Below are 15331 nucleotides of genomic sequence, written 5' to 3' on the forward strand. Positions count from 1 at the left end.
AAAATTTTGGAAGAAAAACAAGTCCTACAAATCAAATATAAATGACAAATGAGATGTTTACGTAGAAATAGTACATAGGCATGACAAAATAATCATCCCTTTTACAATAAATAATTCAAGATGGCTAATAGCAGTCTTCATTCCTGGCAGCATGAGAAAATGACTGATATGGAAAAAATTCAAGGCAAATTCAGTAAATGTAAAGGAATGAAGTGAGCAGCTACAAAGAATGGGTACAATTATGGAAACTGTGTTTAATCTAGAGAAGGCTTGCCTACTCAAACAGTAAGTTACTGTGTAAAGGCTTAACAAGTTTCATAAAAATTTAAGATCAAAATAAAGGAATCACTTCTAAAAGAAGAGTCCTTCCCTGAAAAAGAAGTTTCAGAAGAGAGGTCAGTTATCACATTTTAAAATATAAGGAACAAATTGGATCCTCAGGTAGATTAGGATAGACAGGAACTTCTCAGAGGCCTCTTGTGGTCTGTGCTAGGATAACGCCACACACAACCACGTACCCGCAAAGGGACCTTACCTAGGCAAGGCCGTTCACATAATTAACAATCTCCTCTAGGTGACAAAGAACAGAGGGCTCCATGATCACTAACCAGGATATTTCAAAGTCACAGAAATTAAGAAGGAAGCAAGGAAATCAGAAAGCAGACACACTACAGTGCAGGGCAATAACCCAAGAATAAATAGGAAACACTAATGTTAATTTAAAGCCATTTGCTTCTGTTTACATGATTAATCTTTTTAAGGTAAAAAAAAATCTCCTCCATCTTCTTTACTGATAATCTTTTAAACAGCACCAACAACTTGTTCTGCAACTAACAGGAAGCTCATGTAAAATTCAATAGCTCTGCCTAGTTTAGACTGGAGCTAGCAGGATATTCAAATCCTGAGAGGTCAGCTCAACCTACACAGTGCAGAATATTAGCTCAGCTTCTGAATGCAGCACTGCCAGTTTCTTTTGATTTCTGTTTTACTTCATTTCCTTTGATGACAGAGCCCACACCTAACAAGCACAGTGAATCTTATTAACGCCACAATTCTTCCTCTGCCTCTCCTTCATTCTTCACCCACTTCTTTCCCCCTTGGACCCACACTGTCTTCCACTAACAAGTTGGAAATCTGGGGACCAGAGCAGAGTTTCCCAGACAAGAAATACCTTTCCGGTGTCCTCATAAAGCCTTTCCCCATCTACAAACAAAGCTTTGTCATGGCTCAAACCAGGTCATTAACTCATCCACTAAGTTTCACTTACCTTTTGGAAGGATCTTTCTGAAGACAGAGTGAAAGTAATTTTCTAAAGGACTTGCCATACTTTTTCATCATTTCTTTATCCTCTACCCCTGTTTCCAAAGTGGGTGGATCATTTTGCAAAGTCAACATTAACACCTGCAGCAGAAACACACATGAAGACAGAATCTCAGTACAGCAATTGCTACAATCTAGTTTTGAATTTTTCATAGAAGTGTAAAAAACCATCCTTGATTAGATACAAAGTGCTTTCCCACGATTTTAACTTTGCAGAAACTGTGTATTGAAAGCATTCATTGCCACTGCAAATCTGTTCATGCCCCCTTTAACCTTTTTGTTATTCCATTGACAGAATTTACAAAATTTGCTCTATGTGTTAAGAATGATCCCAGACAGAGCTTTCTGGGAACTGGCTCATGTACCGCCTCAAGGAGCACGTAGCTCCAGCACAGGCTGGTTGGGAAAGCGGGTGGAGGAGAGAGAGGGCCAGAGAGGCATGACTGTTCTTGTGTACAGGTCATTCATAAGTAAGGAACTGCCTGTACTCAAGGCTTCTGTAACACATTACTGGCCCTAAAATAAAACCACAACATCCCAGGAGGTAACATGATTTCCTTTAAAAAAAGAAAGAGAGAAAACATACAGAAAATTGCTAAAAGACTTGGCAAAACTGAGAGCAAGACACTGAAGGATAGCCAGAATATAACTGAGTGGCTAAAAACTGTCATCAAATCCAAAGTTCTTGCTGCTTTTGGAGGGGGACAAAACAAAATAAACTACAACTTTAAATCAAAGAGGTAAAAATTCCACTCTTTCATACTAACTTCAAAATTATTTGCTTTAAAAAAAAAACATGGAAGGTGTAGAAAACTACTAGCCTGTATGATGAATAAACCTCATTAATGCATAATTCAGCCTTAATTTATGCAAATGCTATACATGTCAAGCCTCTTTTCAAACACTTTCAGATGTGTGAATAGCTGAAGCGTGAAAGTGACAGCTTATTGTTTGTGGAGGATAAAAGCCCACAGGAGAAAGTAGGGGACTGGGAACTCTGAAGAAAAGTCCTAGAGGACTTCAGGCTGGGAGTGCGACTTTGAATTCAGGTGGGAAACACTAAGAAGAGGCGAAAGAAAGAAAATGAAGAAAGAAAAACTGAATGAAAGAAAAAATCCTTCAGCGTTACTTCAGTGCTTTTTCTCCAAAAGGTCACTTCAATTGTTTATACTTCAATTTTAAATTTTCTGCTAGCAAAATCCGGTATATGTATCCACACACACATATACACTAAAATCCTAACTATGTTAAGTATATATATATATATATAGAAAACAATAAAATGAATTACACTAAAACCTTAGTAGAGATTGTCTGTGGTTGATGAGATTACAGATGATTGTTTTTCTTCTTTAGTCTGACTTGCACATCCAAACTTCCTACAATATGAGTATATTACTTCTTTTAATCAGTAAAACTCACTTTTTATTCTTGGGTTTTTAAAATAAATCCTCCCAAAGTTTTCCAATAACCATGAAACAATCATAGACCATACTTTATGTAAAACAGCATTATAATTTCACTAAACTATTTCAGCCTCAAAACAAAATCCAGTTGGGTAAATCAGCCCTGATACCACTATCTCAGAACTAAGAACAATAATGAGGTATAAGCCAGTTAAAAGAACAGCAGAAACATGAAAATAGCATCCTAAAAACACTGTGGCTCTCTTACATCAGATGAGTTTCCAACATTACACTATGAGAGCAGGGGTAAAAATGTTATAGTCCACTTAAAAAGCAAAAAAAAAAAAAAAAAAAAAAAAAAAAAGCCCTGAAAATCTGGGAAATCCATTTGCAGAGATGACATCACCATAATCTATTTTGAGATTTTCTTTGGGAACCTAGTGCTGTTCTGCTATCAAAAGAGTAATGACCAGCATTTGTCATAGCTATCAACCTCCATCGACCAATCTGATCACATTATTTTCTCAACTCTGTGCTGAGACTATAAAGCAAGCTTCAAAGCTGGGTATTATGCTACTTTTGTCCTATTCTGTCCACTGAGAAAATCAGACAATGTTCAACTTGGCTGCGTTCCTCCATTAATTCTCCTTGGGCCTAAGAGAAGGATGAAGATGTTGAAGAGAATTAGAAAACTGATTCCATCCAATCACATTTCAACCCCGACATAGTATTTCCAATTGTAATTACTTTCATGGGAGGATATTTGTGATAAGGCGCTGCTCCTGTTGCTAATTCAATGGCAGTTATTCCAAAACTCCACATGTCAGCCTTGAAGTCATAGCCTCTCACCTAAGAAAGAAAGCAGGAAAAAAAAAACACAATCATACAGAGGCATGTTACACATCATCAAGTCCGTATCATGTCAGGAATCCACAGCTATTGATGTATATAACTTTTTTTTTTTTTTTTTTTTTTTTTGAGACAGAGTCTCGCTCTGTTGCCCAGGCTGGAGTGCAGTGGCCGGATCTCAGCTCACTGCAAGCTCCGCCTCCCGGGTTCATGCCATTCTCCTGCCTCAGCCTCCTGTGTAGCTGGGACTACAGGCGCCCGCCACCTCGCCTGGCTATTTTTTCATATTTTTTAGTAGAGATGGGGTTTCACCGTGTTAGCCAGGATGGTCTTGATCTTGTGACCTCGTGATCCGCCCGTCTCGGCCCTCCCAAAGTGCTGGGATTACAGGCTTGAGCCGCCATGCCCGGCCGATGTATAACTTTTATGTTAGTTTGTTAATTAACTAGGAATCAAGAATTAAATCTTAGTTACATGATGCATTCTACTAAAATGCTAGATACAAATGAAATGTTAGTGTATTAATGATCTGTACGATTGTACTGTGTCCATCAAAAAGTCACTTTATTGTTTTTTTTTTTACCTGTTCCATGACTTCAGGGGCCATCCAACATGGGGTGCCAACGAATGTTTTTCTTACTTTATTTCGGGTAACATCACCCCCTGTTGCTAGGAACGCACTTACCCCAAAATCTGAAAGGGAAAAAAAAATCACCTTTATTTTATGTAAGACATTATTGCTTATAAATTGTGATTTTTTTGAGCATGTCTCTTCTTTGTGAGCTTTACAGTGGTGATGAACTGTTCTGAACATGTCTACGGCGCTCTCTCAGGAAAAAAAATGCAGACCTGCCCTCTGTCATCCCCTACACCTTGGGGAACACCATCACTGGTAACGGGCCACAAGCCCGCCAGTCCAAAAGCTTCATATACCAAATTAAATATAAAGGGTCTTATACAAAGCCAACATGCCCGAGTTTGTCTGTATGCAAAACACCTTAGTCAGCAAAGACTGATTTTCTGGACAATTTTCATAAGTACAGATGAAATGGATTGAAGAAGTAAATAATATTTTTCTTAACACTCATTATATACTAGAAGTTAATTTTATGAGAAGGTAAATTAATTAGGCATACTGTACAGGTTGAGCATCCCAAAATGCTTGCGACCAGAAATGTTTTAGATTTTGGATTTTTTCTCATTTTAAAATACTTGCATTATATACTAAGTTAGTTAAGTGCCCTCATTCAAAAACCAGAAATCTGAAATGTCCCAATGAACATTTCCTTTGAATGTCACCTCACATTCAAAAAGTTTCAGAATTTGGAGCATTTGGGATTTCAAATTTTCTGATTTAGGGATACTCAACTTATACATACATACGGGCACATGTGCAAAAATTCTACTTGTATAGACAGTACAGAAGGGAATGCCTGGCAATTATTAATGCACTATTCTTGCTTTCATTTTTATACAATGGTTAAAAGTAGTTAATAAGTTAAAGTACCAATTACTCAAGACTAATGCACCTATCAATGACAGCCAGGTCAAGGACTGCTTGATAGTGAGCTGGTGGGTAGTAATAAAAACAGGTAGTCAACACCTCAAACCACCACAGCGCACTGTGCAGTCTGAGCCCCTGCAAATCGTTCTCATATACTTTTCCTTTGCTGGTCCCCTTTGTTGGCTATCAGGGTGACAGCAATGACCAAAAAACAACCTCAAGTACAAACCAAGGTCAAAATGTATTAGCATTTGCTGTAGGCCTATAAGGTTAGCTTACGCAATTATGACTTAATAACATTGTAACCAGTTTCCTGAGTAGAAATATATTGAATGTTGCATTTTATTTATATTTAAATTTACTGGTACTCCCAACAGGATTTCAACTACAAATAAAAGAAATGAAAATTGACAAATGGAGTCTTTGTTCCAACTGCTACTCTCATGTTCATATTGAATAAAAGTATATATTTTTAAACTGCTATATAATGTAATATGCATATATGTTTCCAATTCTAAAGCCCTTTTAATTTTTATACTGCAGCCAGAACACTGAAGTCTTATGAAAAGAAATCTCTGTAACCAGTCAGTCTCCTGTGGGTGGGAGAAGATACAATTAATTCTCTTAGAGAAGAGTTGAGTGAATTAAAATATTTGTAAGCATCTACTATATCTGCTGGAAAAAATATATATATGATAAAGCTTTTAAAGCTACTAATTTCAACTTAATTTCTATTTCTAAAAAGAAGTTCAATGATGACTCCAACATTTCATTTTTATTAAAATGATTTTATGATAATATGAAATAAATACATATCATCTATAAATCAAGGATACAGGTAAAGGCTGCTTTAAGGAAAAATTGATTCTTTTAAATGCAATTGAAGCAACTCTGTGCCCTAACGTCTCTTCCTAAAAGACATAATCCAGGTAAAAATCCATAGTTAACGTTAGATATATTTTCACTTCCTTAAAAATACTACCTGTTTACATTACACATTTTAAAAAGTTAGAGAAACAGCTGAAAAAGATGTATAGTAGCAATTTATTACTGACAATACCCTTTCAATATATCTGTCATGATTCATATATTTATTCAGAGCCTCCACTTTGAACACTCACTTTAAAGTCTCAAACAGATGGTTAAATGTCTTTAAAACTCAGAACAAAAATTTCAGGAGCAGAAAACACCAATCCTAACATCTACTCCCTCTATGACTACAGAATAAATAACACAATTTGCTCCTATGTATGGCTGATGTGTATATAGACTGTATGCACTCAGTAACAGAACATTTTGAGCAAAGTACATAGTGTGCTTATGTTATATAAACAAAAAATTGGTATATTCTGTTGAGATACCTTGCATATGACAGTTAGAAAGAGGTGGCAGAACAGTTAACAGTGAAAAGCTGTCCTTGTTTCCTAAGGGGTACATCTATACAGCCAAAGGGAATGGAGCCAGATTCACTTGGGTCCAAAACCATGGGCATTTCTCAGGCAACACGGAATCAAAGGCTACACATAAGGTTAGCCAGTCCATCTCCTGACTCCAGGAATAACTGGAGGATATGGGTAAAAGCTACTTTAAGAAAAACAACAACAACAATAACAAAGAATGCTGTCATCCTAATAACAAAAAGGCTCTAACACCTTCTGAATCCATCCACTTCTTTGCTTCTCCACAGCCACTGCCTTCATTTAATCCACCGTTACTTCTTGCCAAGACTTCTGCGGCAGCCTCCTAAGTTCCTATCTCCCTTCTTTCCCCAGATCCAGGCTCCAGTGACCAGGCCTTTCTATGTCACAGGACTGAGCCCTCCTTAAAACTCTTTCAGGCTGGGCGCGGTAGCTCACACCTGTAACCCCAGCACTTTGGGAGGCCAAGGCAGGTGGATCATGAAGTTAGGAGTTCGAGATCATCCTGGCCAACATGATGAAACCCCATCTCTACTAAAAAACACAAAAAATTAGCTGGGCATGGTGGCACATGCTTGTAGTCCCAGCAACTCTAGAGGCTGAGGCAGGGGAACCGCCTGAACCCAGGAGGCGGAGGTTGCAGTGAGCTGAGATCATGCCACTGCACTCTAGCCTGGTGGCAGAGCAAGACTCTGTCTCAAAAAAAAAAAAAAAGTCTTTCAAGGCTCCCTGTCCCCTCAGGAAAAAGTCAAAATCCTTCAGCATAACAGGTAAACCTGACTGCCCTTTCCTCTTCTGCCCTACCTATATCACTACTCTCAGATTCAGATGGCAAGCTCCCTACTGAATGACTTACTTTTCATTCCCCGATCCCATCACCTCCCTGGCCTCACCAGCACCGCCCTTGCACATGATGCTTTGTCGTCTAGGTACATCAACCCTTCATGCTAAACAGGTGCGCCAGCAGAGGGCTTTCTGCATGGCCTTGTTAATGACACAGCATCTCCAGCACCCTGGCTCTTGATGAGTAGTTTGATGTGCATTCATCACCTTTGCGTAATTTGGCACAGACGATTTCAGTAACATCAGTCACGGTCTTATTTTGAGGTGTGAATGCTACTAAGCCTTGAGGAGGATCTGCAGGTATGGTTATCTGATTTGGAGAGTGGCAGATCTACTAGGAAACATCACAGGACTAATGGGCAAGATCTGAGTGATTAGGCCTAAGGCTAGACTATTACCCAACCTAGACTATTATGACTCCAGAAAGGGACTTAAACTTTCTGGTTGGGCCTTATTGGGCTTCTTATTTAGACCTATTTTTATGTATTTATTTATTTCCAGATAGAGTCTCACTCTGTCACCCAAGGTGGAGCACAGTGGCATGATCATGGCTCACCACAGCCTCAACCTCCCATGCTCAAGCGATCCTCCTACCTCAGCCTCCCAAGTAGCTATGACTATAGGCATGTGCTACCATGCCCATCTAATCTATTTTTATTTTTTGTAGGTATGTGGTCTCTCTATGTTGCCCAAGCTGGTCTCAAACTCTTGAGCTCAAGCAAAGCTCCTGTCTCAGCCTCCCAATGTGCTGGAATTATAAGCATGAGCCACCATGCCCAGCCTCTATTTTTATATTACTTTCATATTTATAAGACTCATATTTTTTTTTACCATGTATGAATATTCTTTACAACAACTGTTAGGTAGATCAATAAGCTACTCACTGCCTTTTCATAAGCAAGGCAAGAAGGCTGCAGGGATAAGCATAAACATTTTACAGTGGCAAAGATAAAATAGGAGAAGACATGTTTCTTGACTTTACCAATATTTGTCGGGCATGATGGTTCATTAGGTGGGTGCAGTAGCATGCAACTATAATTTCACCTACTCAGGAGGATGAAATGGGAGAATCACTTGAGCCCAGGAGGTCGAGGATGCAGTGAGCCATGATTGTACCACTGCACTCCAGTCTGGGCAACAGAGTGAAACCATGTCTCAAAAAAAAAAAAAAAAAAAGAATAGTCACACCTAAGTAGGATAACATATGAAAACAATAAATAAAACAACATGCAAAATCAAATGCAATGTATAAAATCAAATACTACATTGTCTGTATAAAAGCAGAGGAGCTATAACCATAATGGTCATGGAAGACTATCTCCAAAGTGGGCCTTGGAGCCAGCCTTGAAGATGAGGTGAAGACTTGGATGAGGAAGCCCAACAGGAAACAAATTCCAGACAAATGGCATGAGCAAAGCACAAGTGTGGAGCCAAGAAGAAAAACTGACAGCTGCAAGGGTCAAAAACTCAAAACACCTACAGCAGCCAGGCAGGAATACAATAGAGAAAAGAGGGTCCTGAAAACCAACAGCTACAGTCTCAGTGACAAGGGCCCTTGATACTCAGTCTCTGTGACAGGAGACTTTAGGAGCGCTGGGCCCTGTGTGAAGCCCTGGGGCCCACTGTCAGCACCCTCCAACCAAGGTCCAAGGCAGGCCCCTGCTGCTTGGCACCAGAAGAAAGTTGCCATAAAGAAATGTAGACCCAGGATTGCTGGATATCCCAGTTTTCCCAGGGAAGCCAAACATTGGAATCTTTATGAAAAAACTCCCTTTCTTACTGTAGTTGGCAACAAATTCATTTCTAAAAAACTGGAAAAGAGATTTCTCCTGCCTTATTTAGTCCACAAAACTAAAGTCTGCCAACTGTGTGGTTATTATGTCTAAAATTTACCTAAAATACTTCAACATATGCCATGTGATATTATGTTTGTGATACCACAATTTAGGTGGTCAGCTGGCATTCTAACCAAGAATGTCCAGTGCTGGGCGGGGGTTCCGATAGCACTCGACTCAGCATGCCAGAGACAACTGCTGGAAGTATTTCTATTATCCAAATCTAAATATAGATGAGTATAAGCCAGGTGATGGACTGTTGAAAGGAGTTACTATTAGGGAAAACAGTGACCTGTTGAGAGGTATGATACATGTTAGAAATGGACTTTCACTGCTGAAAATAAAGGTTCTTAGCACACAGAGAGTGGCTACAATATTTCAGATATACTCCTCACTCTTGCATGAACAGAATAAAACAATCCGGTCCAGCCCAACTGTAGACTATACCCCAGCCAGTTCTGTGGATGGTTGGATTCCTAACAGCAAGCATAAGGATAAAACAAAAACCGCATCTGGAATTTTGGCATGTCTGCCTCTAATGAATTTTTCATTCACCTATGAGGAAAAAGAAATGGGATTTCCTTGAGCTTACAGAACAAATTGTGAGAACTGTTTAGGCGCTTGCTTGCTAATGAAGGGCAAAATTTGGTCTGAAAGCTGATTTCTCTAAAACCTGTAAGGGAGGCTATGGGTGAGTACCCAAGCCTCACCTACCTCAAACTTCTGCAGTATCTGCTATTCTCTTTGAAAAGGAACCCGAGTTGTGCTTGAACAACATTGACTTAGGTCACTTCAACCTTTGATCAGAGACTAACAGGATCAATGTTTGAGAGTTCAGAGCTTCCTAAAATGTAGCTACAATGAGTTAAAAGAGACATTGATGCCTAAGTGGCTGAGTGGGAGTCTGGAGCAATAGAAGCCCCCACAGCTTCAGGGGACCCTGAGAGTTCTTTCCTACTAGCAGCTTCTTTTCCATGGAGGCAATGATTTTTAAAAGCAGGGAAGTACTAGGTGAGATTGTTGAGGGGCCCAACCAACCACAGAGTCTGAGTACCAGGTAAAGGAACTTATACCTGATTCAATTAACAGCTGTCATTCCCTCTCTCGTTAGAGAAGAAGAACATTTGGAAAAAGTGACCATGCAGGGATGTTCAGCCAAGGGAAAAGACTAGAAGCAGGGAAGATCACAACCATAGCCCAGGAGCAAAATCAACAGAACCTGTATATGAATAGAGAGGTTGGAAATGGAGAGGATTAGACCAATTCTTAAGAAAATACGATGATTTAGTAGATATTGGAATTAAGAAAAGAGGAAGGAATAAAAAAGATTAGACGACTTGCCAAGGAACACACAGCAAGTTATTGAGGGTCTGAATAAAATTCATAGTCCTTCAGAAAGGAGTCAGCTACTTAGCCCTAGTCTCCTTTTCTGGAAAGTTCAGTGTATTTTTCTTTATTGAGAAGGAAATGCAAAATGCAATAATGGGGTTAAGATTCCACAACTCCTAAGCTCTTTCTCTGAGTAAAGGTCAAGTTGTGATTACCCAACACAGAAAAACTGGTTTGAGGTTCACTGGTTAATCCTAAATGTCATATTTATATCAAAACCAATCCCTTTATAATTTGGTTTGAGTCCCAGTTGTTGTTTTTTCCTCACGAGAGACTCTCAAGACTTGACTGACAAAATTGAAATGTTCTTCTAAACACCCGGGAACATTTTCAGGGCTGCCAGCATCCGGCCTTCCCAAGTCCCACAGGTTTCCTTAAAATGTTATACCACCAACGTTGGATGATTAAAGAAGTACATTGTGACTTCAGTTATGCAAACTGTATAATAATGAGTAGAAAACAGAAGCAAATATTTTCCTAATTCTGTTGGGAACAGACTAAAGAGAGCTTTTTTTTTTTTTTTTTTTTTTTTAACCATGTAGTTCCTTATTTTCTTATTATTTCTGTACTAGGATGTGTGTCAGTTGTACAGCATCCACTTATGCCCAGTATACATGGCTGTGCACAATTGTGTACATGCACCGTGTGGGTTTAGACACCATGGGCTAACAGAGCTTTGATTTAGACACAATCCTGGCCTTTTAGTGAGAGCTAACATGGGGGAATATATTAACTTAAATAGAATGACTATGACATGACCTAAACAACATAAATACAAGAAACAGGCTAATGGGCCCAGTATACTACACTCAGTGCTGAAGGCACCATCCTCTGCTGCTAATTCCCAGGGCCCTTTTGCCTGATTTTCTTGGTGAGAGAAGAAAAACACAGACCAGGGAAAGTCAGGGCTTTAGCAGTTAGCAGTTACAGAATCAGAGGCATGCCTCTTCCAACTGCAGTCCAGACTTACTTATTACATCCAGATTAATCTTCCTAAAGGGCAGTTTCTGATCATAGCACTCTCTGGTCAAAATCTTTCTCCCTCCAGGGCATTTGAGAGTAACAAGAAAGCTCATCCTAGGCCATAATTCAGCATTTACATGGAAGCCAACAGGATTCTAGTATTGTTTCCTTCTGATTGCAATGCTTATTCAATTATTGTATACTTTAGCAAAGTGCTTTCGCTCCTTTAACTGACCAAATCACCACTTCTGCTTTATGTTTATGTATAATTAAGTCCAGCCTTTGGATACTAATTCTTTTCTGTTTGTTTTCTTTTTGTTTATAGAGGAAACAGGTGCAACTTTTCACTTTCCTGGAGCCCGACCATCATCAGAATGTCACCAGACCTCTGGGCACTGAAAGCCAAGTCTGAGTGCAAACTGGGAGGGCCACCCTTTCCCTCCAACCTACACTAGGAAACCCTGCAACCCAGAGCAGGAGAATGCTTTCTGCTGTCCTGACTCAAAGGAGGCAGAGGGATAACTTAAATCTTCCAGGTGGGTGTTGCACTTCGGGGCACCTGCGCTGTGTTCAGCAGAACGCAGCATAGCTCAGGGCAAGAAGCAGAGCAGAAAGCCCAGCGGGCCAAGTCAAGATGCAACAAGACCCGGAGCAGCAGCCACCCACACTCACTGAGCTGGCTTCCTTCTTGAAATCATGCCACTTTGCACATAGGAGTAGTTTTCCTTCTGTTATTATAGTGGTATTCCAGCACACCCACAGCCAAAAAGGCCAGATAGCAATGTGTGTGATGTAACATATGTGGCCCCTATTCAGAGGCATACTGTGGGATCCTGATTCTAGTAAGTCTGCCATCAACAATCCCTAAAACTAACAGAAAGAAGACAGGCAGCAAGGGAAGACACAACGCATACAAAGGAGCCATGTTTCCACTCCAAAGAGGTGCTTTAAAATTGAACAGGCCTAGCCTAAATGTTAAGTCCCAATGACACTGCCTGCTCGTTTCCTTCTTTGAGCAACAGGTCCTCAAGCTTTACCATGAGAAGCTTAGAATATGATTGGTTCTCAGTATCAGTTCCTGGAGCACACACTGTTGGTTGACTGCCCAACATCCATATCCTGTTCTTCTCTACCAGAATCTTGATTTTGTTTGCCAGGCCTTGGGAGATTCATCTTACTGATCTAAGCCAATAATGGCATATCATTCTTGTTCAGCAGTGAATGGTCAGTGGCTCTGCCCTAGTCTTGAACTATAAGATCCAAAGATAATACAGTACAGGCTCTTGCAGGGAAGTTTTTCTCCTGAATAAAAGAACCATCCTACAAGGCTCCTTTGCTCCCCAATCTCCTTCCTGTTTGAGAATGGTCATGTGAAGAGGTGATGCTAGTAGTGACAACAGCCCATGAAGATGTGATGTAAGGGAGTGATACAACCCATGCCGGAAGGTGCTCCCCAACCCCCACTGGCGGCACAGAAGGGAAAGGAGGAAAGGGTCCATGACCTCCGTGACATCTCTAGGCCCCTGCACCAACTCTGAAACCAAATGCCCAGACTTCTTGCTATGTGAGATAATTAATGTCTCTGCTGCTTAATCTCCTTTCAGACCAGTGCTCTGTTATTTGTACCCAAAGGCTTCTTAACTCTCACAGTCTCCTGCCTTTCCTCAGTCTAGCCACATTGATTCATACTTCCTGACTGCTAAGGGTTAACCAATTGCATCAGAGGCCAAAGTCATTGCAATCCCCAAAAGGACTTGGTAAACAATTAGCAAGAAAACAGTTTAGCACACAGTACAATTTTGGTTTTTAAAACAGCTCCAGTATCAAGCATGGCTTTTAATGCCAGAAGCACAAATTAAAACAAGTAAATGCAGAGGCATCTCAAGGGGGAAGAAAACATACTGCAAGAAGAATCTAATTCACTTTTTTGCCAATAGTTGCTGTTGGGGCTATACTTACATAAACCTACAACAAAGAAAATAACACATTTCTAGGAAAATAGGAGACAGAAGTAAGTTTGACATCCTAGTCTAGACCCTGTCACTCAAAGTGGGGTCCATAAACCAGACCAGCATTACCTGTGAGGCTTTAAATGCAGAATCTTGAGTCCCACTCTAGACCTACTGAATCAGAATCTGGATTGGAGCAAGATCCCCAGCTGACTGAATGCACATTGAAGAAGAGAAGCACTGCTCTAGATTACTGTCTTCCTAGCAGGCACTATGGCATGATTCAGTGGAACTGGAAGATCTCAATGCACAGCCAACTCCACAGGTTCCTCTTTCACCTCTCAGATAAGAGAACCATGGCAGGGGAGAAAGAGGAGCAGGAAAAAAGTATTTATGTGTGCATATTAATGTATCTTATGACACAGTAAGTTCAAGGGCAATTCTAAAAACATAAATGATATCCCAGACAGAATGATCTAACCCAGTGATTCTCAACTGTGTTGCATAAGTCCAATAGAATAAATTCATAGACATGGCACACCTCTTTGGGAATACACAGATTTTTATGAAATGTTTTTTAAGTGCATGAAAATAATTTATAATCACAAATCTTACTAATGGTTTATCAGTAACAGCTGCTCACTGCAGGTGTGATGGTACTGGGAGAGAGGCCATAGGTAAACATCATTCTTAGCACAGATTTATGTGGCACTACTCCTTTCTCTCGCATTTGTGAAAACCTCTGATGAATTGTGTAAGTGTGGTATCAGGTTGGTGCAAAGGTAATTGCAGTTTTAAATTAAAAGCAACGGCAGTAACTGCATTACCTTTGCACCAACCTGATATCATATTATTAGAGGGATAACCTTGAATTGCTTATCTTTTAAGCAAGTCAATAAATATGTTGGCACTTTACTATTAGTAATCAGTTATTCACACACTACTACATATTGGGACACACCACCCATCTTGCTTGGGAGAGAACCTGGTACCCCAAGAGGAACCAGGTAAAACCAAAGAGGTTCTTCTGACACCCTCACTCCCACCCAATCCCTTCCCCTCACCCCACATCAGGCTCCTGGTTTTCATTTCTATTTATTCCTTCTTGAAAGCAAATGGTGTTCAATGGCTTTGTTTGGCTCTATACACATGGCCATGGCATGGTGTCCAAGTCATTCACAGTCAAAAAACATAATCCTACAGTATTTCCTGAGTCTGGGCCCTAGAGAGTCACTTATCAACTGCTCTAGACAAATCCATCTTCCCTGCCTATTAATGAGGGAGCAGTAGTCATGACCTTCTTTGAAACATCAGAGAATGACAATTTCACAGCCTTTCCTGACAGCAGAAGAAGAAATCATAAAACAGTCCATAAAGGTAGAGTTTCATCTTTTAAAATAAACACAAAGAAGCAAGCCTTCCCATGAATGGGGTCTCATATGTAGACTCTTGACACTGCCATCAACCAGTTTCCTTCAAATAGGCTACATCCTTTGCACCTTCTATAAGGAATCAAATCAATTCATGACAGACAAATTGAAAGAAAAATTCAGGCCAGGCATGGTGGCTCACACCTGTAATCCCAGCACTTTGGGAGGCCAAGGCAGGTGGATCACGAAGTCAGGAGATCAAGACTATCCTGGCTAACATGGTGAAACCCCTTCTCTACTGAAAATACAAAAAATTAGCCGGGCGTGGTGGCACACGCCTGTAGTCCCAGCTACAGGAGAATCGCTTGAACCCAGGAGGCAGAGGGTACAGTGAGCCGAGATGATGCCACTGCACTCCAGCCTGGGTGACAGAGCAAGATTGTCTCAAAAAAAAAAAAAAAAAAAAATCAACAGGATGATTCTTG

At 40.2% G+C, this 15331-nt stretch overlaps 1 protein-coding gene across 1 annotated transcript in view; it reads right to left on the minus strand.

Annotated features, from left to right (window-relative positions):
* The window catches only part of STK39 (serine/threonine kinase 39), a 295351-nt gene that overhangs the window by 184840 nt on the left and 95180 nt on the right, over positions 1-15331 (minus strand). The window contains exons 6-8 of the mRNA XM_023188118.2: positions 4159-4268; positions 3474-3575; positions 1268-1401 (exon numbers count right to left, since the gene is read on the minus strand). Coding sequence (XP_023043886.1) covers positions 1268-1401; positions 3474-3575; positions 4159-4268 — 346 coding nt within the window. The remainder of the gene's footprint in view (positions 1-1267; positions 1402-3473; positions 3576-4158; positions 4269-15331) is intronic.

This window comes from Piliocolobus tephrosceles, chromosome 11 (assembly GCF_002776525.5).
Source record: "Piliocolobus tephrosceles isolate RC106 chromosome 11, ASM277652v3, whole genome shotgun sequence".
Taxonomy (NCBI): domain Eukaryota; kingdom Metazoa; phylum Chordata; class Mammalia; order Primates; family Cercopithecidae; genus Piliocolobus; species Piliocolobus tephrosceles.